The 26,640-nt window shown below is 40.8% G+C and overlaps 1 protein-coding gene and 1 pseudogene across 4 annotated transcripts in view; one reads left to right on the top strand and one right to left on the bottom strand.

Moving 5' to 3' along the window:
- LOC103393178 (cilia- and flagella-associated protein 20 pseudogene) lies at window positions 1–612 on the top strand (annotated as a pseudogene). The gene has a single exon (XR_522992.3). The product of XR_522992.3 is annotated as a cilia- and flagella-associated protein 20 pseudogene (transcript).
- Window positions 1–15,480, bottom strand: part of plekhh3 (pleckstrin homology, MyTH4 and FERM domain containing H3) — a 39,867-nt gene extending 24,387 nt beyond the window's left edge. The window contains exons 1-2 of one of the 3 annotated variants that reach the window (XM_025064762.1): window positions 14,820–15,480; window positions 9,260–9,315 (exon numbers count right to left, since the gene is read on the bottom strand). In XM_025064762.1, coding sequence (XP_024920530.1) covers window positions 9,260–9,315; window positions 14,820–14,954 — 191 coding nt within the window. In that variant the 5' untranslated portion in view covers window positions 14,955–15,480. Of the gene's footprint in view, window positions 1–3,928; window positions 6,530–9,259; window positions 9,316–14,819 lie in introns of those variants that run through there. The other 2 variants (XM_025064761.1, XM_025064763.1) reach the window with 2 other exon arrangements.
- Between the last annotated feature and the right edge of the window lie 11,160 nt (window positions 15,481–26,640).

The raw sequence follows: 26,640 nt of genomic DNA, 5'->3' as shown, positions 1-26,640 counted from the left end.
AACACTTTCCAAAGCGGTTTTTTGTCCATCCTATACAGTGTCGGCAGCAAACCACTTCAAATTTGGGATGCAAAGGTGCGAAATGGCCACATTAAGAGGATCACAGATAGTGATATCAATTCCCTGGTGTTGGAGATCGCAGGCGTCAACATCAGCACCACCTATATCACGTGTCCGGCAGAACCCCACATGACCCTGGGCATCAGACTGCCGTTCATGACAATGATCATCAAAAACCTCAAGAGGTATTTCTCCTTCGAAGTGCAAGTGCTAGACGATAAAAATTTTCCCCGACGTTTCCGAGCAAGCAATTACGTGACCACCACGCGAGTAAATCCGTTCAACTGCACCATGCCCCTAAGTCTGGGCGACAGCTGGAAATGCATATCTTTCAACTTGTCGGACTTCACGAGAAAAGTGTACGGCACGCGGTATGTGGAGACCCAGCGAGTGCAGATCAACGCCAACTGTAGGATCAGGAGGGTTTACTTCTCCGACCGAGTCTACTCCAAGGACGAGCTTCCGGGAGAGTTTAAGATTTTTCTGCCCATCCAAGATCAGCCGACGAGTCAGCAGGCCAGTCAGCAGGCGCCACCAGTCGCCCAGACCTGATCAAACTTTCTGGTGGATTCTGAGCATTCGAGGAACATACAAGTTCAACACAATGGGCCGAATTTCGTAGACCGTGGGAGGTTTACAACGTTCTCTTGCAATTCAAAATTATGTTCTCAACCAAGACTGTAATATAAGGGTTAACTTAACTTGGGATGTTTTTTTTATTTTTTAAAGTTAAGACAAATTAAATGAAATTTCGCAACATGTTCTATAAACCTAGTTTTTCAACACAAAGTAGATCCTTTATGACATAAGAAAAATCCTAAACTATATGGAATATAGATTAAAATGTTAACACTAGGTACAAATAAGGACTCTTTATTAAAAAAATTAAAAGAAGACCAGAACTATGAAGTTGTCAAGAGAGATGAGGAAGAAGGCAGCATCGTGACATTATGGATGTCAACTGCCATGACATCACCAGCTTACAAACACAGTTATTAACAAAGTTCAATAAAGTTATGAAAAGAAAAATCTTCAATGGCATTGTACTTATATTATACTCTCATCACCATCAAACAGGGAGGTTTTTTTTGTATGTCAAGCTGAATTTTGTGTGGCTACGGAAAATGCTTAAAAGAATTGTTAGCTACAATATTGTATCGTTAGTTCGTGGATTATCTTGGGGTCATGTGACTCACACTTGTTGCCCAAATGTAATTTTAAAACCTTTGACATTTCTAAGGGGGAAAAAATCCTTTCAGCCCTTGCAAGTATTATTACACCATTGCAGTACTGAAACTCAGTTTTCGTACCGTGTTTCATTCTCATGACAAACTAGAGTTTCAGTGGAATGACATCAACCTTTCGGCCACAGGAGTCATTGCCAGTAAACTCATCAATACTAAAAATTCAAACACACAAATACCTGACAAATTCACAAGCTTTTAATCATCAACATATTCAAGAGTTTTGTTTTTTAAAAAGAGAAGACACTGAAGAGGTAGCAGCTGTAGAGAAAGGAAAAAAGAAGAAATACACATTCCTCTCTGGCCATGTAGCCACACAGGGCTGTTTTTAAGTAACAACCTCAGGCAATATTTAATTAAATAATGAGGCAACATATTCAACATCAAGGATGCCAACTGTAATAAAACTCCAAAGAAGAGGAACCAACATGTTGCACCCTAATGTGAACAGTTTGTCTGGACGTCAGTGCAATTCCGATTCTGTTGTTGGCGCCTGAACGCGCAGCTGTTGTCTCAAACTCGGGAGAAAACACCGCAGACTACACAAAAGAACAAAAGCGCTGGTCCAAGCCCAGAGTTTGACATTTGGTTGCAAACGTAGCCTGACCTTCAATTTTAATGTTACTTTGTTGGCAGTGTCAATGTCTGTATTGTGTTCAGAAAAGCCAGCTAATGTCCAAAGTTACTAGACTGGCTGGAGACCACGGCGACCAGTGAAGTTTCTCTTCAAAGGCCGCTTGTAATAAAGCACTCTTTTATCTTCTATTACAGGAGCCAAGTCAAGAGGGGTAAAAATGTAGACATGCCATTGAATCAAAACACAACAGCTGTAATAAAAGCAAGCTTTTATCGAAGGCATTATTCATTTATTAACAGTAAACACACACACACACACACTCTCTCAGTAGAAAAATCAAAAACACAAACCACACACAGAGTTCACCACAGCGCTCTGTGTGTGGTTTGAACAAAACATTAGTAAATTAATAACAGGAACAGAACATTATGACAAATAGAAAGAGTGAAATAATAGAAAGTAAAAGGTTCAACTCCAGCTCACAAACATAATGAACAGATCTTTAACTCAGTTGCTGGAACGTTCCAATGTTTCCTATTTGCTTCTAAAGCCAGTCAGCTATTTGAATAGCTGACTGGCTGAAGAAGTTCCTCTGTAATTCAGTAGAGGGCAGCACCACTGTATAGCCCCTTTTTGCACATCAATAAAAGAAGACAGAGGCACTGATGTGTCAGGTTGCTGTTGACAAGCAAGCTCAACAGTCTTCCTGGGGCAGAACATTTTTGGTTTCTAAAACAAAGCTCACTTCCTTCTACAGTTATTACCCCAGGTGCCATAGTGAGAACAAGTTTTGGTTTATTGTTTCTTTTTGCTGTTTCCATGCAAGAAAAACCGGACATAACTGGAGGTTATTAATGCCTCTGTGCCTGCACAAGAGAAGCATTCTTCCGAGGCAGACGCGCTAGCCGCTATGCTATGGAATCAACATCACTTTCCTTTAGAGCACTGTGCAGCTGAGTTTCTCACAGCTAAGTAGAAGCTAGCATTTTCTGTTTATACAGTGGTTCACATTAGCTGGAAGTAACTAGAGTTCTGCCCTGCAGCTACGTGGCAGCCTGTGGCCTGGAGGCAAGTGGTTTGAGTTTGCGACCAGAGGATGTTACCTGGAGGATGATGGAGTAGAAAGGACTGGTATGGGAATCCTATTTATCCCACGGTTTAATTAGACTGTTCATTACAGTCACATAAAACATGTTTGAAAATAAAATAAAAAATGTGGAAAAGTGCAGTGAAAGACAGAGAAACCGACAATAACACCCACTCAATGCAACTGTCTGGACACTGGTCAGAATTGAGAGTTGTGGTTCCACACAGCTGTTCGGCAGCCCCAACACAGCACCCCCCACACCCTTACACAACTGCCCACCACATTTCCAGAAGCCCCTGGCAGAGGATGTGACTGTGAGGCCTTTAGTGGGCAACTTCCTGTGGAGTGCAGGAAATAATTTGACATGGGGATTAAACAGCAAAAATGAAAAGAGCAGGAGGACATCAGACCTCTTCCTCTCAGCTTCTGAGGAACGTCCAGTCAAAGTTTCCCTTGAAATGTGTTGGAAGAGAAGTTACATCTGCTGCCTTTAGATTTGGGGCTGTTTTTGGTCTTAAATACAGGAGTCAGTGCTGAGATTGTCAAGGAGAGGATAGAGCCGACACTGCAAATGATTTTAAAAGAAAACTTATTAACCTATGGTCTTACTTATATTAATAATACTGACCAGTGGACTGGTAGTTTTAAACAAGGGGTCACCAACCTGGTAGCCTCCATGGACTACCTAAGGTGCCCGCAAGGTATGTTCTAAAAATAAAACTAGTCAACAAGGGGGTCAAGAATTGCAATTCCACTTGCAATGATATTCAAATGGGTGCAATGACGATGGTAAGAAGAGTGTCTGCTATTTTAAGTGCCAGAAATAATCATTATTACATTGTTCAAGGAAGTCTGTATCAAATAAGTAGCTCTTCATGATTACTAAGTACCCTTGAAGTAGCTCTCAGTTTCAAAACGGTCGCTGACCCCTGGTTTAGAGAATAAAAAAACATTTTTTACCGCAGGTGGCTTCTCTTTTGAAAAGGCGTTTGTAGACAGTTTCTCAGTTATTCTCTGAACAATTAGGAAAGCATCAAGTGATAACAAACTGCAAATGTTCAACGCCCACCAGCCATAAAAAAAATGTAGCCTGTGAGGAAATCAGAAAAGAACAAATGTGATGCAAGAGGGGGAAAAAAAAAAAGTTCCTATTTTGACTTCACTTTTTTTGGACAAAATCAACATGATGACAGAAATCATTTTTGTCCAGTCCAGTTATTTGTTTGCCTTTATTTATCTTTTAATGATCTTTCAAATTTCTAATGTTTTTAAGGTTCTAAACAGGGTGTGTCAAATATAAGGTCTGCGGACCAAAACCGGCCCATTAGGTGGTTAACTCTGACTGCTTGATTAATTTTGAAAGTTAAACAAAAAGCACAAACACTCCTTCTTCGTAATGTTTTGTAAAATGATATTCATGAAATATGAATATTTTGTAATATACTTTTATTTTTTTGCATGGAAACTATAGGCAAAAACATTGTTTTTTTATAGGAAATTATGTCATGATCGTACTGGTCCAGCCCACTTGACATCTAATCAGACTGTATGTGGGCCCTGAACCAAAATGCGTTTGACACCCCTGTTCTAAATCATCAAAACACTTATTAATTGTGTAGCAATGGTGTAATTTTTGTCTGAGACAAAAAAATTGTAATAACTTTCAAAAAAATTATAGAAAGTTATCACATTTTAGGCTTCAGGAAAAACTAAAAATGTTAAAAGTCCTACTTGCACAGATAAAACAAAACATTGTTTTCAACATAAACTATTAAAGTATAGTCAAATACTGCCTGTGAAAATTTGTAACAAAAGCATTTCTTTCAACTGTCAAAAATGATTTTGTGTTTGTGAAAAGACGCATTTAGATGGTTGTATCTGAATATCTTGAAGCTCTCATAAAACCTTTTCAATTTTGTTTTGTGTGGAGTGGGCGGGGCCTGTTCTTCTGGAGTCACTTTGACATACTGCATTGGCAGACGCTGTATAAGACAATTTGAGGAAGTGTTTGTGTGTGCGTGTGTTTGCTCAATCCATCCTCAGTGATGTAGTATGACATGAAAACTGATCCAAACCAACATCCACAGAACGAACCCCAAATGTGAATCCAGCATGGTGGATTCTATTAAACCTGAGACGGAGCCAAGCCTCTGGGCTTTTCATACTGTAATATTTTCACTGTACACCACTAAATAGTCTACTGCAGCGGGTTTCAAACAAGGGGCCGCGTGGGAGCACGGGAAACACCTCAGAAAATTGGAGGGAAGATAGGAAAATAAATAAATAAATAAAAAAGATCTCATTATTTATTCTGTTATATTTATAACTATTTGTCCTGAACCACACAACACATACACGTCATAATCATTGGAGTCTCAAGTTTCCGATGGTACTTGAACGCACCTCGTGTGACCACTGCTACGACGTCATAACCGCTAGGTATAAAAAAAATATTTACCTAGCTCTGCTCTTTAAGCTAACAACGGCTAGCTAGCACAAAATGGAGAGGTTTTTGACAAGAAAACACCTGAAGGAGCAGAGCAACAGATTATTATTAAGTGTATTATTCAGTTTGGAAAACAAGTTCTCTAATAATTTTCTTATGCTAAACAAATTTAATATATATTAAATAGTTACTCCATAGCCATAAGCTAACGCTATTTGGGGGGGCCTTGGAAGGGATAGGTTTGTGCATTGTTAGCAACGCCCGAGTTACCCCAGCAGAACGAGCTCATCCGTGACCACACGTTCAGCGGTAGCTGTTGGACTAATGAATAATTGATTTCAGTCCGTGCTGTAATCAAAGTACAACGAGGTGATAATTAAAGTTACAGCTGCGGCGTCCTTGCTTTTGGGCTCAAATGACCGCAGTGATCTCCAACAGTGAGTAAATGTACTTGAATACGGACTTCGGACCACAAGATCGTACGCCTTTGTGAAGGTGACCCGTGTGATATGACAACAGATGGTTCTCAACAAAGGCAACATATACTGGAATTAAAAAAGGACTTTTAACACATTACAGAGAAATAAAATAACGCAATCAGACCCAGTGTTAATCAGTTATACACTTGTGCCTTATCAGTCTCTCTCTGTGTACAAATCAATCTTTCTGTCTTTCCCCTCCTCCACAGTGGCTGGGTCTGGCCGACTGAGCCTCTGGCTGAAGCTGGGCTGGTGGGAAAAATAGGAATGTGGTGATTAAGACTGGGCCTATATGACCTCCCAGCTAAAAATACGCTGTTTACTCAAGACCACTGCCAAAAAACTCTGGATTCAGCAGAGGGGGGAGAGGGTGGGTCATGTTTTAAGAAAGGAGGAGGAGATAGACGAAGAGGATGTGTGAGACAGGAAGCGTGAGATTATGAGTAACAGAGTGTGCGATAAACAAAATGACTTTTATTATCTTAATGAAAGTCCACCAGATAATAATAATAAAAAAACGGCTGGATCACTGACAGCCAGGCTAACGGACACTCAGACAGGTAATTAGCCGGGGCCCACTTCTGAGCTTTCCATCCAAACACTTATGTGATTCATGGATTCAACCCCCCCCAACCCCCCACCCCCCCTCACGCAGACGTACTGTACTGTATATCCACACACACACACACACGAAACACATTATCAAACACTGGCTTCTTTCAGCTGTAGCTTGTCTGGCAGCTCGGCCCAAAAATATGTCAAGGTTTGACAGTCATCAAAAAAGGAAGACGAGGAGAGAGGCTTCAGGAAGCAGATGGAACAAATGATGAAAAGAGGTGGAGGAGCGCTCAAGTGTACACTTTCTTTCTGCTGCAGTTTGCACTCTGCGCCCTGCCCTGGCCGTGAGATGTAAGATAGATCTGAGCGTTAACGCAGCAGGAGAGGTCAGGCTGCTTGGTTTGGTTCTGTTGACTGTAGAAATGTTTGTCCATCGCACAGCTATGACGGCGCTTTCGCACGAAACGCATTTATTCTTTTCCATATACGTCATACTTTACATACAGATCCAAAATGATAAAACTGATGCAATTATTGCGTCATAGTATTTTGGCACGTGTGACATCATTTTTTTTCACGTTCCAAAAAAAGACACGAAACGCAGCAACATTTCAACACAACACCCAGTTTCCAGTTATACTCTTTCCGCCAAACAGAGCCATTAGCATAAAAGCTAAAGCGCTAACAGAAGTCTGTTCTGGAGATTTTTAATACGTCTTCTGGTTATTAAAACCACACCTGGTCTGATTATAGGAAACTTGAAAAAGATAATATCCGCTAAAGACACATGGACCATTTCCAACCTGATTTCAATTAGTAAATCAGTAAGCTAGGACGGAAATGTAGCGGGCTTGAATAAAAAATAAAATAGTGGTTTGGCTGTACCGTGTACTACACATTACTTTCTTCTCCCTATGGACCGCTGTGATCAATATCACTGTAAGACAATAAGCAGAAACGAAATCTCTTCCTGTTACACGAGAATCAAGGCAAGTCAATATGACACAAACGGCTTCATTTCAACACCGTAACTTTTCGAGACCTGACACGGCTCTCCTCTGGGCGTGTTTGCTCAATGACCAGGTAATGAACAAGCGCTGCGCTCTCTAATCTGTGCACTGGGTGCAGTGATTACAGCCCAGCTGTTAACACGATACCTTCAAAACCACCACCACTATCCTGTAAAAGTGACATGCACACGCAATCACACTCCTTAGACACACCTCTTTTGGGAGTGCTGCCGCCGCTACTGCCGGGGCAGGTCTGAGTCACCCAGTCCAGTTAGCCTTCCTACCTCCTTCACTGCACACTCTCTTCCTTTCCTTCTTCCTTCCTCCCAGAGGCAGCTCTGCTTTCGTGGAGAGCGGCTGCAGACAATCATTTATTCATCTCTGTACGATTGTACCACAATTGCAGCTTTGTGACTAAGTGAGTTTGAGTCTGCAGATGTCCGGCAGAGATTGGGGACGAGGGAAAAGAAGTGGTGTGGGGGAATGAAAGGGTCTGATGCCAGAGATAGAGGGTAGCAGAGCTGAGTGACTTCACTGTCTGAGATCACGTCCCCATTCTAACGGTCTGAATCGAGCCCTCCATTAATCGCTCCGTCACTTTGTCACTAACATTCACTTGTAAACCACATTAGCATTTCATTATATGAGTCACACAGTGGGTCCCTGTAACTGGACATCTGAACGTAACGACAAACCTTGGAAGTGGTTACTGATATAAGCCATGTCCAAGGTGCAGGCCTGAGACCGGGCAACAGTTCTTACTGTGTGACCTAACTGCACTTTGACCTACCATCGATGTGTTAGGCTCTGGCGTCAGTGGCTGTATATCTATCTGTTTGTCTGGATGTCTTGTCTTTTCTTGGTTAACGTTTACACTTTCTTGTCGCTAGCTGTCATTAGCCATCATTGGCTGGCATTAAACTTTATGTTTGTATGTGTTATTTCTTGTCTCTGTTTAAGCTAAGTTTATGTTAACAGGTCTTATCTTATGGCTAACTTAAACATTTGCAGGCAGCGTAGTTAAGCTTAGTTTTTAAGAGGCGAAGAAGGGTTAGGGTTAAGTGGTTTAGCTAAGTGGTTAGCTTCTGGTTTACTCAAGATAGCTGCTTCATCTATAACTTTCAAAACGTTAAGTACATTTTAGCTATGCATTTACTAGGTGTGCTAGCTATAATTAATTTTGCTTTCATTGTTTACCTTTAGCCAAAATGTTTATTTTATTTTTTACTGTTCATTTTGTTCAAGATTTAACTGTCCATACAAAAATTATTTTTTAGAAATTGTCCTTAAGTCTGTGACATAAGTGACATAAGGTTATACATAACATAATTAGATAAAATGCCATATCTGTGTGTATATATATATATATATATATAGTTAAATATATACCAGTTCACTTATTCATAATAAATATTGGAGAGAAAGCAGCTCTTACTAGTGTATTTTTTAAGGGGAAAATAGTTTTGCCACTCCTGACTTAGTTTAAAAATTATCATTACCAACAAATAAGTCCAAATGCAAGTGGATAAAAACAGAGGTTAACGTGTTATAACCACCAGCAGCAACACCCTGGTAACTGAATATTTCCACCCTCAAGTATCAGATCAACCACATCAACACACTGACCAAAAAGTGACATGTCAAGTGACAGGTGTACACTCACACAGTACATGAGCCTGCCTGGGGAAATACAGACATCTCCATCACTCAGAGGAAGTATACAGTGACAAAAAAAGAAACTATGACTTCCTAAAATGTAAGTAGTCTAGAAATGAAACATGCTCTTGTCTTTCCTCACCCGTTTGTTCCATTGGCTGAGCGAGTTGGTTGAGAAACAGTCACCTCAGCTGGACTCTGTCAACAGAAGAGAGAGGAGAATGTAAATACTGTCGATGACAACGCAGCACAAACCTGAGCCTGTCTTTAGAAGCGGTCAGGAGATCGCCGAGGTCCCTCAATAGTTTGACTTTGTGTTACAGTAGCCCCTCGCAGCCACTCCTGGCAGCCTCAGCACATAGCTGCTCTGTGCCTGTAATGCTTGGCTGTCACTTGTAAAAGAGGTTAGCTGGTGCAGAGAAATATAGCATACAAAACGGGCCCATTAAATATAGCTGCGAGGAACAGAGGAATCTTTTGTTCTATGGCATGCAAAACTCCAAATGCTTTTTTATTGCATTTACTCATTTATCTGAGGCAAACACAGTTGACCTAAACACACACACACAAAAGTCCCGGGGGAATACAAATCCAATTACTTTGTCAGTAATTACATTTGTCTGAGCTCAGGCTTGAGCTTTTGTTAAAGAAGAGTTCCGAAAAGAGAAAGCAACCTAGCGACAAGACGAGAGTGTTGGTAGCAGTGTTTTATTTTGCCTCGAGAACTATAAGCTTCCTTGCCAGCAGCACATATGCATAGTTGGTTTAATCACTTTAAAGTTAATCACTTTAAAATGACTCTATCTGTTGCCTTGGTCTCTTATTGTCAAGTAGTGTTATCTTTGGTGTAGGCCCCCAGTTCGTTGATGGTTGGCTCCAGCTCCACCTATAACTCTAAATATGTAATAGTGTTTTCAAACGGTTCTCCAGGTCAATTTTTTCATTTACTTTCATACACTTTTGCCCCTTCTATAGACTTTGGTCATTTATGCTATATTTACTACCTCTAAGGTATTCCAAGGATAGTTAACTACTATTAAAAAGAACATAGAGGGATCTTGAATTCTAAACACAACCTTAAAAACCCAAACGGTGAGATTGGTGTGTAATCTGGACCTATTCCCGGGGTGTAAGACAGTACTCTGTGTCCAATTACCCAGCCTGCCTTGTCTCTGAAAAGCCACAGCCTTGAGCAGGCTTCTGTGGCTGCCACAGCTCGGCTTGGGACTGATGGCCTACCTGAAACACTATCCAGGTCAGCTCTGGGCCCTGCAAGGTTCACACACCACACTTTACTACTAGGCCAACAGCTCTAAGTATAGCCCGTGCCCTGTTAAATGTGAGTCCTCGTTTCTTTTTCGGTGGCTCAAAATGAACACATAAAACATGGTCTATGAATTTATAGGCTGGTCTGTGTTATATTTACCACACACACACACGACTCAACGAGGAAACACTGAGGGTTCTGATTATAATGTGGCATTAATGTTTTATTAAGATACTGGAAATGGTAAACCAGACAGCCAATAACTAACTGCCTCTGTCTGGCACCTTGGAAAAACCAAGACAACAGCTACAGAGAAGAAAAACCCACACCGCCATGACAGAAATGACAAATCAATACCAGTCCTAATAACACTGAGTTAAAAAAAAAACTGTGTTGTGAATCAAAAGGTCTGTTATTAAATAAGAAGATAAAGAATCAGGTGTTAAAAGCTGACACACTTTATAAAAAGCAGTTTTCTAATAGAGTAAACAGACACGGGGAGGAACAAGGATAGCGTGCGATGAAGAACACTGGCAAAGGTTCTTTCTTTGGGAGGGCAGGGGATGAATCATTCCAGACTAAAACAGAGCACGGAGGGAAATAAGAAAAGTTGCTGTGATGTGTTCGTTCCATGTCTGACTTCTGCTCTGGATTTCTATAGGTCTACTCTCTTTCTCTCTCCCACTCTTCCTCTCTCTTCTTTTCCCCCCCGGGAGGCTGAGTAACCAGGAGGAAATGCTTGGGCTCAACCAGTGTCAGCCTGAAGACCAGATGTGGGGCCTGGAGGTGGTGAGGCAGGGACCCAACCGAAACCAAATATAAACCAGCGTACCATGACACCTCCAAAAACAGAAGTACGTAGTGATGGTTAAAGGGAATGCTGCGCAGCACTGAGGGACTGCGCCTGATTACTTCAAGTGGCAGTTCATTTTTACATGGCAGTGATCTCAGATTAAAACATGGACAGACGACAGAATAGTTCCTTGCTAAATTAACCCTGGGTTTACCCTTGTTTTAGAGGCTAATCCTACACAAATGTTAGCACCGACATAATCTCTCAACCTCAATGCGAGAGCATCACTTGCAACAAACAAGTGTGCCATCCATGGAATAGGAATGATGAATGTTAAAACGAACCTCAAATGCTAGCGTGTTAGAAACAGCTCAGTGTGTTGTAAAGTTTTGGACGTCTTTCACAATGAAGACGACCACAGTCACCGGCACCAGATGACCACATAGAAAGTTATGCTAAATGGGTGTACTTTAGAGTCACACGGTACACACCCCCCGACCCCCCAGTGAAGTCAGACACGCCGTCTGAAAATGTGGCTTTTCAAGCTCTGAACAAATGGGTGTCTGCCATGCAAACGAAGCTGCAGGCGTTTAGCAAGAAAGCATAAGAGACTTTCTTCCGTCCTCCTCTCCACCCATTTTGTTGACACTGCAGAAAGATAAATAATATTTGCTCAATGTGTATATTCTAAGGGAGGGAAGTCCCTGGGGAGTATAACGAAGGGTCATTGGATGATGGTAGCTGATGACAGCTGCTGATATTGGTGTTGCCTGATTCAGCTGTGGAGCTGTGTGACACGGGGTTATGATGTATAGCAATGATCAGTGACACAGATCAAACAGAAGCAGCGTGTGCGTGGGAGTAAATTGATTTCCTGTACGCATCGAGTGATCAATAGCCAAAAACTGAATAATGTTTTTTTATTTATTATAGTTATTTGGTTAAATCAATAAACCTCCAGCAGCAAACTAATCTAGTAAAGTGAAATGGAGCGACTGTGTATTAGATCAGGACGAATGGTCCTCAAAGTGAGACTAATGGAAAACAAAAGGCTAGCGATAAGATATTCATACAAGTCAAAGTCATATTGATGAAAACCTGAGAGTACAGTGAAAGTGTGAGCGCTGCAGTTTAACCATTAGCAATTTCACATTAGCAAAAATTTCAACATTCAAATGTCAGATTTTTGTTTGATAATTTATGACAAATGTTTAAATTGAGTGGTAATAATTCATGCGTTATAATAACGTGGAAAAGGTTTTTTCTTTTATTGTACACGCAAAGCACTCCGAATCCTTAATGTAAATTTTTCCATTAAACGTGAAGCCCACTCGGTCATATAGAACAAGTCCGCATCAATTCGATACAACAATGCACCCAGTCAAGTGGACGGACAATGCTGGACTCTTGGTGCTCGATCAGATGACTAACATTACAGAGGAGACAAGGCCGCAGTCTTATTTACCATTGATTGGACAGAGGACAAACACAGGACCAGTTCAACACCCTGACTTTTACAGTTTGAAATCGTCACGACCGGGAAAACAAAGACAGCTCTAGCTCCACCGCTGCCTTTCGTTATGAAGGGCAAATTTGGATAACTGCATGTAGATTTAGAGAAACCTCAGTCAATGTCAGATAAATATTAGCCAAAGGATAGCTAGAAGCTAGCCAAGAACTTTTTAAAAAGGCTAAACACACGCCAGAATAGCTTTAAGATAGAAAATAGTACAAAATACGGAGAACATAAAACAAAGACAGCAAATAATGAAAAGTACTCAAATATTAGCCAATAAAGTTTATATATATTTAGGCAACAAAGCCTAATTACTAAGGCTACAGGTTAGGGTTAAACTGGGAATACTGCTTAGGCAAAGGTGGGGGTATGGCCCTCTGTGTATACAGTACGTCCGTGTGTGAGTGTGTCTGCTATTAAACAGTAAACCAGCCCTGACTTTGAACAGCAGCTTCACATGCTCTGTCCAATACCAGTCAGGCCAGCACTGATCAACTAACCAGTTTAACAGAAAGCATGTGATCCCTTCTACTTCGAAGACTAGGGCCAATCCTACAACATGTGTGTACTGACTATATTTCTTATCACCCTTGTGGTGTAATCGTGCATAACCTTTTTATTCTGTAAGGGATCATTTTTACGTTATCTGTTATATACCCTTGACACTTGCCCTTTTTTATAAAATATTACGGTTGCAATATTCAAGACTTTTTTAATAAAAACAAATAAAACTTGATTTTATTTACAAGCACTGGGTATAAATCTGAGAAAAGTATATCTCAAAGAGAGAAATTTCTAAAGTATTTTCCAAGGGCGTTTTGGAGTACATTTTCTAGAAGGACAGTAATCTCAACCAGTAGGTTTATTGGTAGAAATTAAATTACTACTCTTAATTAGTAGAAATTATTATCCCTTATATTACGTAGTATGTATGCAAGTATGGTACAATTCAAATGTGTGCGCTTAGTATGTGTAAAACCTTTGAAACAAAGCTCAATGTGTGTTTTAGCTTTTAGATATAATCAATATATGAGTTAAGTTTAGTTTGTTGAGGTGTCACTGTTGAAAGCGATCGGTGGATACTAGATTACGATGGAGGCCAACTGTTGATGCCAACTGTTGACAAAAAGCAACAGAAGAATATACATAGTAAGGCTGCAAAAATGACAGAATAAACAGAATAATGCACCATCATTTGAACACACTGCAGGAAAGAGTTTCATTGAGCACCTCAGCCTTCAAATACCATCTCGATGCTCAGCATTTTTCCAAAGCCTTCAAAGGCAAAACTCCAGGTCATGAGGCAGGTTTCCTCAGATCATTTTTACCAAGTGCGGACAGTAGGTAAATGGTGAGCAAGCTGACCGACACCATTGTGAAATAAATTGAGATGGGCTTCACCTAAGTTCTAAAAGCAACTGTTGACCGGTCCTACAGGCGGCTATGAAGATGCAGTAAGATGCAATAACGACTTAATATATATTTGGCGAAGAACACACGTCGACCTGCTTTTATTCGTTTTTTTTTTTTCTAGCAACAGGGCTAGTTCTAAGACAATTTAAATTTCTTTGTGAAACTTTCCTTCAATGTTTTTTGACATGTCTAAGGGTTGAGGGTTGAGTTCCTTTAAAATGTTTCAGTTTTCGTTTTCAGGTCATATTTACATTGCTAATGTTTAAATAAAAAGGGTAAACGTGTAAAACCCAAAGAACACCATCCCCGGGAAAACAAGGCGGTGGGAACACACACTGCAGTCCAATAGTTACTAGAAATGTAGGAGTGGAAGGAAACAAAACAAACCTTAAGCAGGTTCTAACCATAGGGGGTCTCTGCTGCCATTATATCTCATCAACACAAGCTAGCAACACAAAGCTAAAGCTAATACTTCTGACAGACCATAACTTACAGAAGTCTTGTCTAAATAAATGAATAAATAACTGTGTTAAGTGATGACCAGGGTCTGTACCAGAACACTTTCTAGTCAACTGATATACTATATATAAAAGTACTTTACAAGAATATGTGTGTTAATGTTAATGGGAAAGAATTTGCAGAGAATTAAACGACATTTTCATCTGCACATGCACGGTTGCTGCTGATGTGTGGTGCAGGTGGAGAGTTCCTACCCGTCCATTGGAAGTCGAGTCCTCCTTATTGCGCAACTCGAAAGACTCTTCCTCCTCTTTCTCCCCATAGTCCCGTCCGAGCAAACTGAAGCCCTGCCTGCAGCACAGAAACCAACAAACTCCTTGCAAAGGCATTCAAATCAGGTTTAGGGTAGTCCTTTTCGTTTCTGCTGTACTCCAGGTTTGGAAAGTCAGATCTGACAGGGGGCTCCGGACCTCAGGTAAGAACTCCAAATCCCAAAAGAGCTGCGTAAGAGCGCACAGGACGCACTCTCCCATAGATGTCCGGTGAAAAGAGTGGTCAGGAGGATGGAGGGGAGCATCGGCTCACTCTCCCCTCTCTGTCACAGGAAGGAAACACGTATGAGAGGTGAGCTGGGCATCAGCTGTACTCCACAGACGTAGTTTTTCCTCTCTTTTTTTTTTTGGAAAGTATTCCTCCTCTCCCTGGCCTTAGAGTATAGGTCCCCGGCTTGTACGAAATCTTGGAGTACTCGTGTGGAAAACTCCAGATATAGTAGAAAAGAAACACAAAGCATAAACGATTGCGAGTTTACGAAAATACATGGACGATAACACGTACGTGAAAACACGAGTGAAGCTCAGAGTAGTAGCTGCGACAGTCTGACTCTGAGTCTTAACAAAAGCGTGCTCGAGGTGGGACAGGCCACACCTACCGACATCACGTCTACGGTATGATTGGCTAAGGACAGACACTCCCCAGAACACCACGCCCACATACACGCCCACTCCCCCCCCCCCCTCGTGCACACTGACACAGCATCATGTGGGTCAAGCCTAAACTGTAATCTGTAGGCAGGGCATTCTCCAAAAACTGGAAATGTAAGTGTTCACCAAGTCTTCAGTAACGGATGTAGTCATGACTAATGGATGTCGTCATCAGGTTGTAGAAGTAAATGAGTGGCTTCTATAGTTGCGGAACTATGAAACTGAAAGCTTTAAAAATAAAAGTTTAGCTTTCGAGTTCTTGGCTATCTTTGACATTGACTAAGGTTTTTCTAAATCTACATGAAGTTATCTAAATGGCTGCTTTATATATATGTATATATATATATACTGTATACAACAAACCATTTTTAAATATATTTGATAGCCTGATACCTGAGGACTACATGAGAAGTTCATTCCCAGAACTCTGGGTTTGAATATTCTGATGGCTTCCAGAATATTTTATTTGGTATTCAAATGAAATATTTTTTTAGTTTGATGCAAAGTAAACATTCCAGTCCGTTGAAGCCAAAAGATGTCTGTCATAAATGTAATAATGATAAACGATAAACATTCTTGTATCAGTTCAAAGATGAACATCCTGCAATAAAAGACAGTGTGCCATCATTTGATAACATTTCAGAAACTGACCCTAAGACACTCACAGCTGTGGTGTGTGAGCTGCTACTAGCAGCCAGAGAAAATGCTAATAACCTTTTTATATCATATTTGATGATGCAGGTGAAGTATCCCAGGATTCATAGGCATCAGCATTGCACCTTTGGCTTTATGAATGTTTAAGTGCCGTAGCTGGACTTTTCCCATAAACTAGAAAATCATAATTTAAAAAAAAAGTTTAAAAGTACCTTGAATAATGCCCCACGTGAGGTCAGGGTGGTTGGACTTTGAACTGTGACCTTACATGGCTGACTGTTTGAAAATGATCGTTTTCAGCATTTTTTTCCTTTCTACTAATTTCTGCATTTTCTCTTGCTAACTCTCTTGCTCTCCTTGCACACACACACACACACACACACACCCCCCCCACTCTCTCTTCTTCCACTTTGCTGAACAGTGTACAACAAAGATACAGCAGTAGGAGGTAAGAGGGCTGGTGCTAAACCCAGGCACGTGATATATCCAGTCCCCCCGGCGCTCATGCTTATTTCTGCTTTAATATCCCTTCATTTTTCCTGCTCTGCTCTGCTGTATGCAGCGGCCCCTCCCCCCTACACCCCCACACATAAATCTCAGTCAGCTGGTTTTAACTCCTTCCTCCCCACCAAAAAGCTCTCCAGTTTGATATATAATGTATATATGCACCTATTGGACTCAGTTTCTGAGCCGTGTATTTTCTGTGCAGATCATCATCCACTGCCCTTCAGACGCTTTAAACCCTCGTCCTCTCTCATACCCCGGGGGCTCTGTAAATCAATAATGGGCTCATGGAGGCACCTATTCAGCTCAGCAGTGTGTACAGGAATCTTCACCCGTCTTAGTCACACTCCATGCAGACGTGCTGCCCTATATTTTAGCCCCCATGTAAAAACACAATGTACTTCATTTAACTTTTGTTCTATCTTGCAGACAGGATTGACTGAAAGTACTCACTGTAAGAATGGGGAAAATGAAAAAAAAAAAAGATCCTACATAGCATAAAACAGTGATTGTCCAAATTTTCTCTGCAGCGCCCCTTTTGGAGATAGCACTCTTGTCAAGCCCCACATTTGTAAAACAACAGATTTTGTGTTGAAAAAGATTCCCTTTTTTCCTCCCAACATTACTCATTGAAGGTGCAACTAAAGTATTAGGTGTTGTAGAATTCTCATACAGACATCCTTGAGTCTTTTCTTGATCTCACAGCAGCGCCCCCTCTGTTCTTTACTTCAGACTGTATGCACAGTGTCTTTCACTTGAGGCCAGATCCTGTCTGTCCTCCCCCATATCCTAAAACAATACGCTGGAGGCCCCCGCTCCCAGAGACTTGGAGGAACATGTGTTTTATTTTTGGAGTTCGCTCGCTCACTCACTCACTCACTCACTCACTCACTCACTCACTCACTCACTCACACATCTTTTTATATAAGAGATGAAGTCAAACAGCTAACCATGACTCATTGCAACTTTAACTACGATCAAATCAGTAGTTCCAATAGTGACATTGGTTTTATTTTATAGTCACAGTCACAGTCATAGTCATAAACTCTTGTCTTCTGTTGCTAAAATCTCCAATACCTAATACATCGTGTCAGGTCGAGGCAGCAGATTAATACCAGAGCAGATGATTTGGCTTGTCCTCCAGTGAGAACATAAGCCAGACTGGGAGTCAGGTATCAAACTGTGAAAGGACAGAGAGTGTACCAGTATTTACCTAAAGCTTTAAAAGCTTTCTCGAAACAAACAAAAAAAAATCTCTTCATTTGTTATATAATAAAAAAACACAGCAGTAAAAATAAAACTAAATGTCTTTGAAGTTTTTTTATGTTCTGGTGTTTTTGATAAACGCCATCTTTTTTTTGTGGCAGCTCTTTGTTTTGTCTTCCCCCCTCCTTTTTTACATTTGAGGTTACACCCACTTCCTGTCTCCCACTCCTCAACATCATAGTTTGTTGAAACTGGCATGTGGTGTTTTTAGATGTAAGTCGCACATGTCAGTTGATCTGAGACAGAGCAGAACACAGCAAAGTTCCCTCCAGTTTCTCCCTCTCTCTCTCTCTCTCTCTCTGTCTCTGTGTCTCTCTCTCTGTCTCTCGCCGACTGTCTGTGTCCGTTCGCTCGGGCCCCTTTGAGTTGCTGCCTGCAGGATCCTGTTTCGCTGTAGCCTGCATCACAGCCAGCCTGCTACGATGGTGGATCAGACTGATTGTCAAACAAAATAAGATATAAAGTCTGCTCTGCGAGGAAGAGCCAAGCATGTGGTTTTTATGTGAGATTATCTTGTGAGTCTTCTCTGAGCACTGACTGCTCGGATGTTTTGAGAAAATACGTTTACTTTACGCTTACTTTTAGTTTTGAGATTTTTGTGCAGCCAATTAAATCACCAGTACATTTTTGGGGTTCATATCTAGACAAAAAAATAAAAAAGTTAAAGACCATATCACCTGCTACACAGTAATATGAGACATATTCACAGTTTTTCAAGTTTCATTACTATGTCCTTACACAGACCAAACGAGAAGTGTCCTGTAGAGCAGGATACTGGTCCCCAACCACTGGACCGGGAACCAGTACTGGGCTGTGCATCATTTGGAATAAGTTTGAGTTTTTTTTAGAATTTGGTTTTTAAATTTACATTAGTCTTTGTGGTATTTTATTTTGAAAAACAATATCTCATGTCCGCTCCTGTTTGCAGTGCTTTCGTCGCTGGACAGGTTCTTTAAAAGGGGGAAACGCATATTGATGACAGCAGACAGCTCAGAAACAGCCAATAAATAAAAAGCTGCATTCAAAAGAAAATATCAAGAGTCCTAATATAAAAGAATTTTGCAAAAATCCAATACCATTTGCTGGTATTAAAAAAACCAATAAATCAATAAAATAATTTTTAAAAATCTGGCCTTTGATGTTGTTGATATCTGTTGGTCTTACAGGTCATAAAAGGTCTCTCGCTGAAGCTTCAGACAAGTCCACGGTAAATTTCGTCTTCAACCCCCAAACTGAAGATTTAAGGTAGGACATGACCCTCACTGACCCTTTACCCCTGACTTGAACAGGACGTCTTCCCTGCTGTGTCCGGCCTTGAACTTAAGCCTCGCCCAGCTATGCCACAACCGCCTCTGGGACAAACAGAGGTTTCTGGGCTACAGGTTAGCCAACAGTGAACTGCTGTGTGACGGCTGTTGGCCATGTAATGGGATAGGGCCATTTAACTACTGCACCACCGACCGAAGGTCCAGCTGCAAAACATCCAGCTGCGCGTGTGCATCACTTGTGACAGCCGAGCTGTAAATGTGGAAAATGGGCCGAGATTACGAAAGAAGAGAGATAATTAAAACAAAGGACAGAAGACATCGCACGAACCACAGACGATCCTTAATTTCAGACTGTGTTTCCTGAACAGTCCAGAATGGTCTGTCTTTTCTTCGCCTGTCTTTACGTTCTCCAGGAACCGTTTTTAACCAGCGTTATAGACACTGCAGTGGGAGGGAGGTGTTTCTAACCTTGTCAGTGGGCACATCTGTTCCCTCTGCCACACAAGCTTGTCTGAGGGGAAGACCAGGCTGTGGAAAACAAAATTCCCAGCTTCAACTTCTGACCTTCTAGCCCCAGTTAACCCGTTGCATTCTCAATTTTCCTCCATGCCTATATTTATTACAGTAAGCATTAGTGCGCCACCGTCTTCCATTCTGGCCTGCCCTGTCAACACAAGCTGCCTTTAAATCAACGGACGGATGACTGCTGTGCAAAGAGGCTTCTCTGCACTTAGTGATATTCTACAACTAAAGTATCTAGTGTTGATGGGACTATGAATACTGATACTCACTAACAACAATGTGTTTGGTCAATAGTTAAGGTACTATACAGTACCATAGAGCAAAACTAAAAAAAAACTACAGTGATTCAGTCAGGTACTGTATCTAGGCTGTGACAAAAACGACCAAAAACCTTGACCAATCACTGAGCACTTACTAAAAAGAAACAGAGATTATGGTAATGATTCTTCTTCAAGCCAGTTGCCACTTGGGAGGCCACTGATTTCTAACCACTGTTTCATGGCACATTAGTGTGACATTAGAGATAATCAAGTGTACCATAGAAAATTATCAGATTTCACCTAATTGGTCCGAACCATAATTTGTTTACTACAGAAGTATCCTTGTTCATCAATTCAACAACAACAGGCAGAACGATCAAAGAATTTTCCACAAGGTGGCAACAGATGGGGGAATAGGATGTTGTGTCCTTCTTCAATTCCTGTGAGCATATCCGCATTGTGTTCAATGAAACAGTATCAGATTTCCCAGTAAAAAAAGATTAACTGATTGAGAAGGCATTTGTTCTTACTGCTGTGGGCCTTAAGTAGTGTGAGTCGTTACCTATTTCTAACTTCTTTAGAACGTGGTTCTGCTCTCTAAACTGAGCCCAGGTGTGAATGTGGGTGACGGTGGTTGCTCGTCTCTACACGTGCTGGACAGTGATTGTCTCCAGTCCCACTAGAACAGATTAAGCAATGAAAGATGAAGAATTACTGGAACAGTTGTGTTGGATATGACTTTGCCGCTTTATTAGAAATGTCTGTTGTACTGTATGTGGGCATAGATTTACAACTTTCCCCAAAAGATTTGTGGCTGCAAACTCAGGACCATCCATCACTTTTATGCAGTTACTTATTTCCGTCTTTCATCAATATCTGGGCCCACAATCCACCTACGAGCGAAATCTAGAAGCAAACATTCCGCGGGGAGAGATGAAAATACGAGCAGACACAATACCACATGAGTTATCTCTGACTGTCTTCAAAAGCCCAGGTTGGAGGAGTTCCACTGAAATCAAAGGCGAGAGATGAGAGATTGACTCAAATGGAAACTCAACCGGAGCGCAGATAAAAACGCCTGGCGAAGTAAGACTACAGTGCGAGGAATAGACATAACAAATGACGAAGCAAACAAATCAAAGAGATATGCCCTCACACTGTCTGCCATCTTTAAGTCGGAAAAACAAATGAGCGACAGATAATGCATTGTTTTACCACTGGTTATTGATTTTTTTAACAGTTAACCCTCCCTTATTTGTGCAAGCCTCCCTTATTGTTTTCACATGTTCGGGGTGATTTATGACAGTTGGCAGCTGTAATGTTGCACTACTCCCTTCTTATTCTTTCCTTTTGCCTCTTCTTCCAGTTCCTTTGTTTTTTTTTTCTAACCCTCAGTGTATTACCACATGTTTAAGGCGGGCCAATTTAGAATAAGTTATGATTGACTTGTTGTTAGCCTGGCATTGCACTAACAGTTGTGTTACTGTGGGTTTGAAGATGTGTGTGCGTGTTACTGCCAGAGAGAAGATAACTTATTTACAGTTAGGGAAGTTGAGTAGAGAGCCGGAGTCCTTCGGCTATTTTTAGGGTTGCTGACTTGGTGAGAGAGTGCTGGATAAAGAATCAGTGACACAAAGCCAAATCCGAACCTGCACTGGATTAGCAGCGTCTCTGCACATTTCCATGTGCAAATTTGCTAACGTGCTCGGGCACAGAAACAAATTCATACACATTGATCCACTGCCAGGAAATAAAAAAACAAAGCAGAACGGTGCGCATTTGGTTTTGTTTCCATTGCAGTCACAGGCAGATTGAACAGTAGGGAATGGACAGAGTTACCCTTTTGCAAACTAATGGTGTAAAAGTGAAGCTAGAAAGTAACTGAAAGTTAGCCAGGGCAAGTAGATATCCAATGAAAGCTAACACCTAGCCTATCGCCGTAAGCCTGAACATATTGTACTTCAGTACCTACTGTATGTCTCTCACCTACGCTAACATAGTAATAACATCAAAAACACATCAGAAGAGTCTGACTAACGCTTGGGAGCCATAATGAAGGACAAAAAGTTTCCAAAAAAACAACACAAACGAAAGAAAGCTAATGTAGCACATTACAACGTATGGCGTAAAACCCCACAAATAAACAAAGCGGTCTTCCGCGTACAATGCCGTGTGACGACATATGTCTGAATGATGGCACAAGACAAAATTTATGGGAGATGGCGATATAACCACGAGTATGTTAAGCATACAATGGACCTTTGGACCTTTAAAGTTTACATCATGGGTCGGAATGATAAGGTGGACAATAAGTGTCTATGGTCTTACTGGGACTTTTTAAAAATACTATTTGTATGGACATTTTTCACCCCAATGAGTATGATAGTATTTTGAGGCTCAAGATTTAGTTTAGGATTGGACTCAGTGTATGTCTTATCTCATGTTTCTATCAGGACCCGATCCAGGCAGTTGCTAGGTGCCCTGACCTCCAGGGGCAACATTGGTGGACACATAGGATGAACTCTGCAGGAGTGAAGAGGAGGACAAGGAGGTGGAGGGCTGCATTTTATTTATTAACCCCCTGTCCTGCTCTTATCACGCGCACACACGCACAGACATGTACAGCGGTCTTCATCTTGTTTCTGATTATTTAACAGCACCAGCAGTGTAGCCACTAGATTCATAAATATACTGAATGTTAAGGCAAAATGTTCTTTGATCGCCTAGATCAAAATTTCAATGTCATTCTTATATCTTTATGTCTCTGGTTTTTGTAGCGCACACAACTTCAGTGTATTTTGACTTGAGTCTTTTGTCTAATACTGTACGTGCCAGACAACGACTGCTGTTGTAATCAGCTACATTACAGTTGTAATTGTGGTTAGCGGTCATGTTGTCAGCCCAGGTTGCAATTCTAACTGAATATCTAGAGTAAGTATGTCTGAACGTGCGATGGTGTCGGCACATCTCCCCAGAACGTACATCTGCTCTTACACCTCACAGACGTGAGAGAATGCTTCTTCTCTGTCCACAGCTGAGTGGTTTTCCCTTTCTGGGCACATAAACAAAACCGCTGTAGTTGATACAACCTTTGTGCTCTGACCCAATTCTTTTAATCCTCCTCCACTACCATCACCACCACCATCATCATCATCATCATCATTATCGTTGTCATCCTCCGCCCAGCTGCAACTGTCATCTGCTACAGTTAGTGTCAAACAAAGCCTAAGGCAGAGCAACAAAGGAGAGAAGACAGTGGGCAAACAAACTGGGAGGCAGACTAAATAACTGTGGGTTGTCTGCTGTGTGAGTGAAACACAAACCACTCCTGTGTGTGTCTGTGTGTGTTTATGTGTGTTGCCACTGACTGTGTGAACCTCTCTCTCTCCCTGGGTGTGCGTGCATGTGTTCGTGTTGGCAGCAAACACGAGAAACAAAAGTGTCTCAGCTCCATGTTTCTCCGCCCGCTCGCAGCTGTTGTTAGTATTTCAACCTAATGCAGGTGGCAGTGCTGCTGTCTTTGTGTTACTCTCATTATGCACACATTAGCTCCCGTGTCCCCTCTGAGAATGGACTCACTTTGAAAATGTATCCGACGGAACATGGGTTTCTTACCTGTCTGTGTGTGTGGACGACTTTGTCACAGAGAAGAATGTGGAGATCTGCACCTTGATGAACATACGACACTGGGCCTCGATGGGTTCTGCCAAACCAGCATCTGCTATGATAAAGGTGCCAAGAGAAGAACTTTAGACTTACAGTATGTGTAAATGAGGAGAGGCAGAGAAGTACTTTAGAGTGGTCCATGATGTATATAATGACAACAAGAAACTGGTGTGGTCTGCATGAACTAACAAGGCTAATCTGCAAGAATATTTTTGGAATCACAGCTTATAGCTAGCTAACCTAAATCATCATTTTGCAGATTTTAGTAACATAATGATAGCTACTTTTACAAGAATTTAGCTTAGTGGCTAACTAACAGCTAATTTGGAGTTGTTAGCTTAGCTATATGTGCAGTGTTTGGATAACCCACTAGCTTTTAAAGTAGTGTTGCTGGGGAAGTTTTGTACAGTGTAATAGTACACTATAATAGTATTTAGTATTAATTAATTTGCAGATCCAGCTAATAAAAAGTAAAATAAATATGTTTTTTTTTTTTTATATTTACCTCAGTGTTTACTCTAGACAAATATGTGTGTAATAATATGTAGCAACTGTTTAGGACCCACAAGTGGAGCTAGCTCTTACTGGGTTGAATCCTCAGAGGTGGTCCACCCGTCTGTGTGCCCCCTGCTGGCTCTCAACAGCAGGAGGTCCAAAGAATAGAGACCTGAGAAAGCATTTTAATGGCTCTGTTTACAGCAGCTCGCACCTCTCAGAATGCAGCCACACTGGGTTCCCACAGGTGACGGCTAATACTAACACCTGTTATCCAGTCCACCTGGCTGAACGCTCCCGTTTCTGACACTTTAAACAAACCAAACACCATCAGCAAAATTGACCTCTATTTTGGGTTGGACACATCAGATGTGCATAAATAAAACTTTCATTAATCTTCATGTCACTCACCCATTATGACAGATCAGCAAAAGTGTCACATGCACACATCTGAGCTGGAGTCACGAGTGTTTGTGAACGTGTCCTTCTGCATTTAGTGCCTAAGTGTTATGTTTTTGTTTTTTTTATAACTGTAAAAAAATCATTTCAATAAAATAAGTCTAATAATTGTTTTTTTATTGTTTTTATTGTTGCTTTTATTGAAGCTATTTAAGATTTAGTCACTTTAGCTTTTGGCTAATATTAAGTAGAATAATTCATTTCTAAATAAATGTTTTTCTTACTTTGCCGACCTTCATCAATGTTAGCTTACTATTTGAAATTCTACAGCTAACTTTGAGCTATTAGTCGTCAGAAAGTTTGTTTTGTCGTTACCCTTAAAGCTAAAATGCTAACTACATTACAACAAAACAACATATTCGTTTGTCATATCACAGCACAGTATTAATAGAAACGGTTGTTAAATATGGTACAAATGTTTTGCTCGACATTTTTGTTGTGGGGTCCTAAAAACTACAAAATGTGATAAGGGACAAATGTGATATTTCAAGAACACTTACTCTGGACAGAAGCTAATTATTTATCTTCGTTCGACGTGCCCTGACTTTTACTCGCTGAGGCCAATGCAGCGTACAGTGCCCCTATGGAAAATACACACAATGCAAATGTGGGCAGAGCAAAGTACAATCTGATACAAGAAAGATCTCTGTGAGAAACTAGGCCACCACCAGTCTCCACCTGTTGTGTTCGTGCATGTGTGCGTTGTTTTTTAAAGGCCTTTGAAGGAGACAAGGAACTGGAAATCTTACCGATGTCTGTGTGTACGTTGTGTGTTTAACAAAGGATTGTATATTAAAACACACTACAGTGCTAATGTTTCACCTTTCACTGACATAAATTTATATTTCAAGACAAGCATTTTTGTTGAATCCAGTTTTTAATTTATTTAATTGAATACACTTATTTAATTTAATACACTGTTAAGAGTCTGTTGTTCGTTGGTTTTACGCTGTCAATTCAGATCCGAGTCTGACATCTAGTGGTAAGTTGATGTTACTGGAACTTAAGCTTTGGAAATAGACTTTTAATAAATACATTTTTGTTGCTTTATATATACGTAAATATATATAAAGCAACACAAAATGTATAATAATGAGCTATGTATATATGTACAGTAAATCATGTACATATATACATATGGATTTAGACTCATTCTTAGAAGACATTGATAATAGAGAGTAGATGAATATATGCTATAAAACTAAGTACGCTGTACATCATTATGAATCATTACATTATAACTTATATGTGCAATTATAATATAAAAATATTATAACTTAATATATTCGAACCCTTCACTGCTAAGTCAACCATTACATGAAGCGTCTGTGTTGTGGAAGAGCCTCCAGTTTCCTCCGCTGATTTCATGTCCCACTTCCATTTCCAGTGTAATTGTGTTTACCCGTCACACTGCTTCACTCTGCAGCTTTAATTCCACACTGAATCCACCGGAGAATTAAAGCAGTGGCAGTAGGCTTATGCAAACAGACAATCTGATTTAACTGAATACACGTTAAACCCCACACTGGCTCAGACTGGCATTCACTCACATCAGTGACACACTGATGACCCATAAACCCACTTCTTAATCCAAAAGCCTTTTATTAAATAGTCAGTCAGTGGGCCACACATTGCTACAGACCCACATTTTCACTCACCATCCAACCTCTAGCTTACAACTTTAAACTTTCTTTCTCTTTTTTGCCTATTTAAGAACTAATTGCATCTTTGGTAGTAATCTTTTAGGATCAGTGAAGATTTGGGCCTGTCTTTGTGAGAGTCTGCCTTATAATGTGGAACCTAATTTCAGAAGCTCAGGTTTGGATGAAGATGCATATTTTGAAAGGAGGTTAAGGAGGGCACCGGGGCGGCTTAGGCCTCTGAGTGATAGGGCCCCAAAAACTATGGATTTATTGTAATGTTACTGCCAGATTCTACTTTGAAGGGGCATGGATCGATTAGATGTGTAAAAGGCATGTTATAACTCAGGGCCTTGAA

This window comes from Cynoglossus semilaevis, chromosome 17 (assembly GCF_000523025.1).
Source record: "Cynoglossus semilaevis isolate Cse_v1.0 chromosome 17, Cse_v1.0, whole genome shotgun sequence".
Lineage (NCBI taxonomy): Eukaryota > Metazoa > Chordata > Actinopteri > Pleuronectiformes > Cynoglossidae > Cynoglossus > Cynoglossus semilaevis.
The sequence above is the reverse complement of the archived record's forward strand: the minus strand, read 5'-3'. Positions and strand labels throughout refer to the sequence as shown.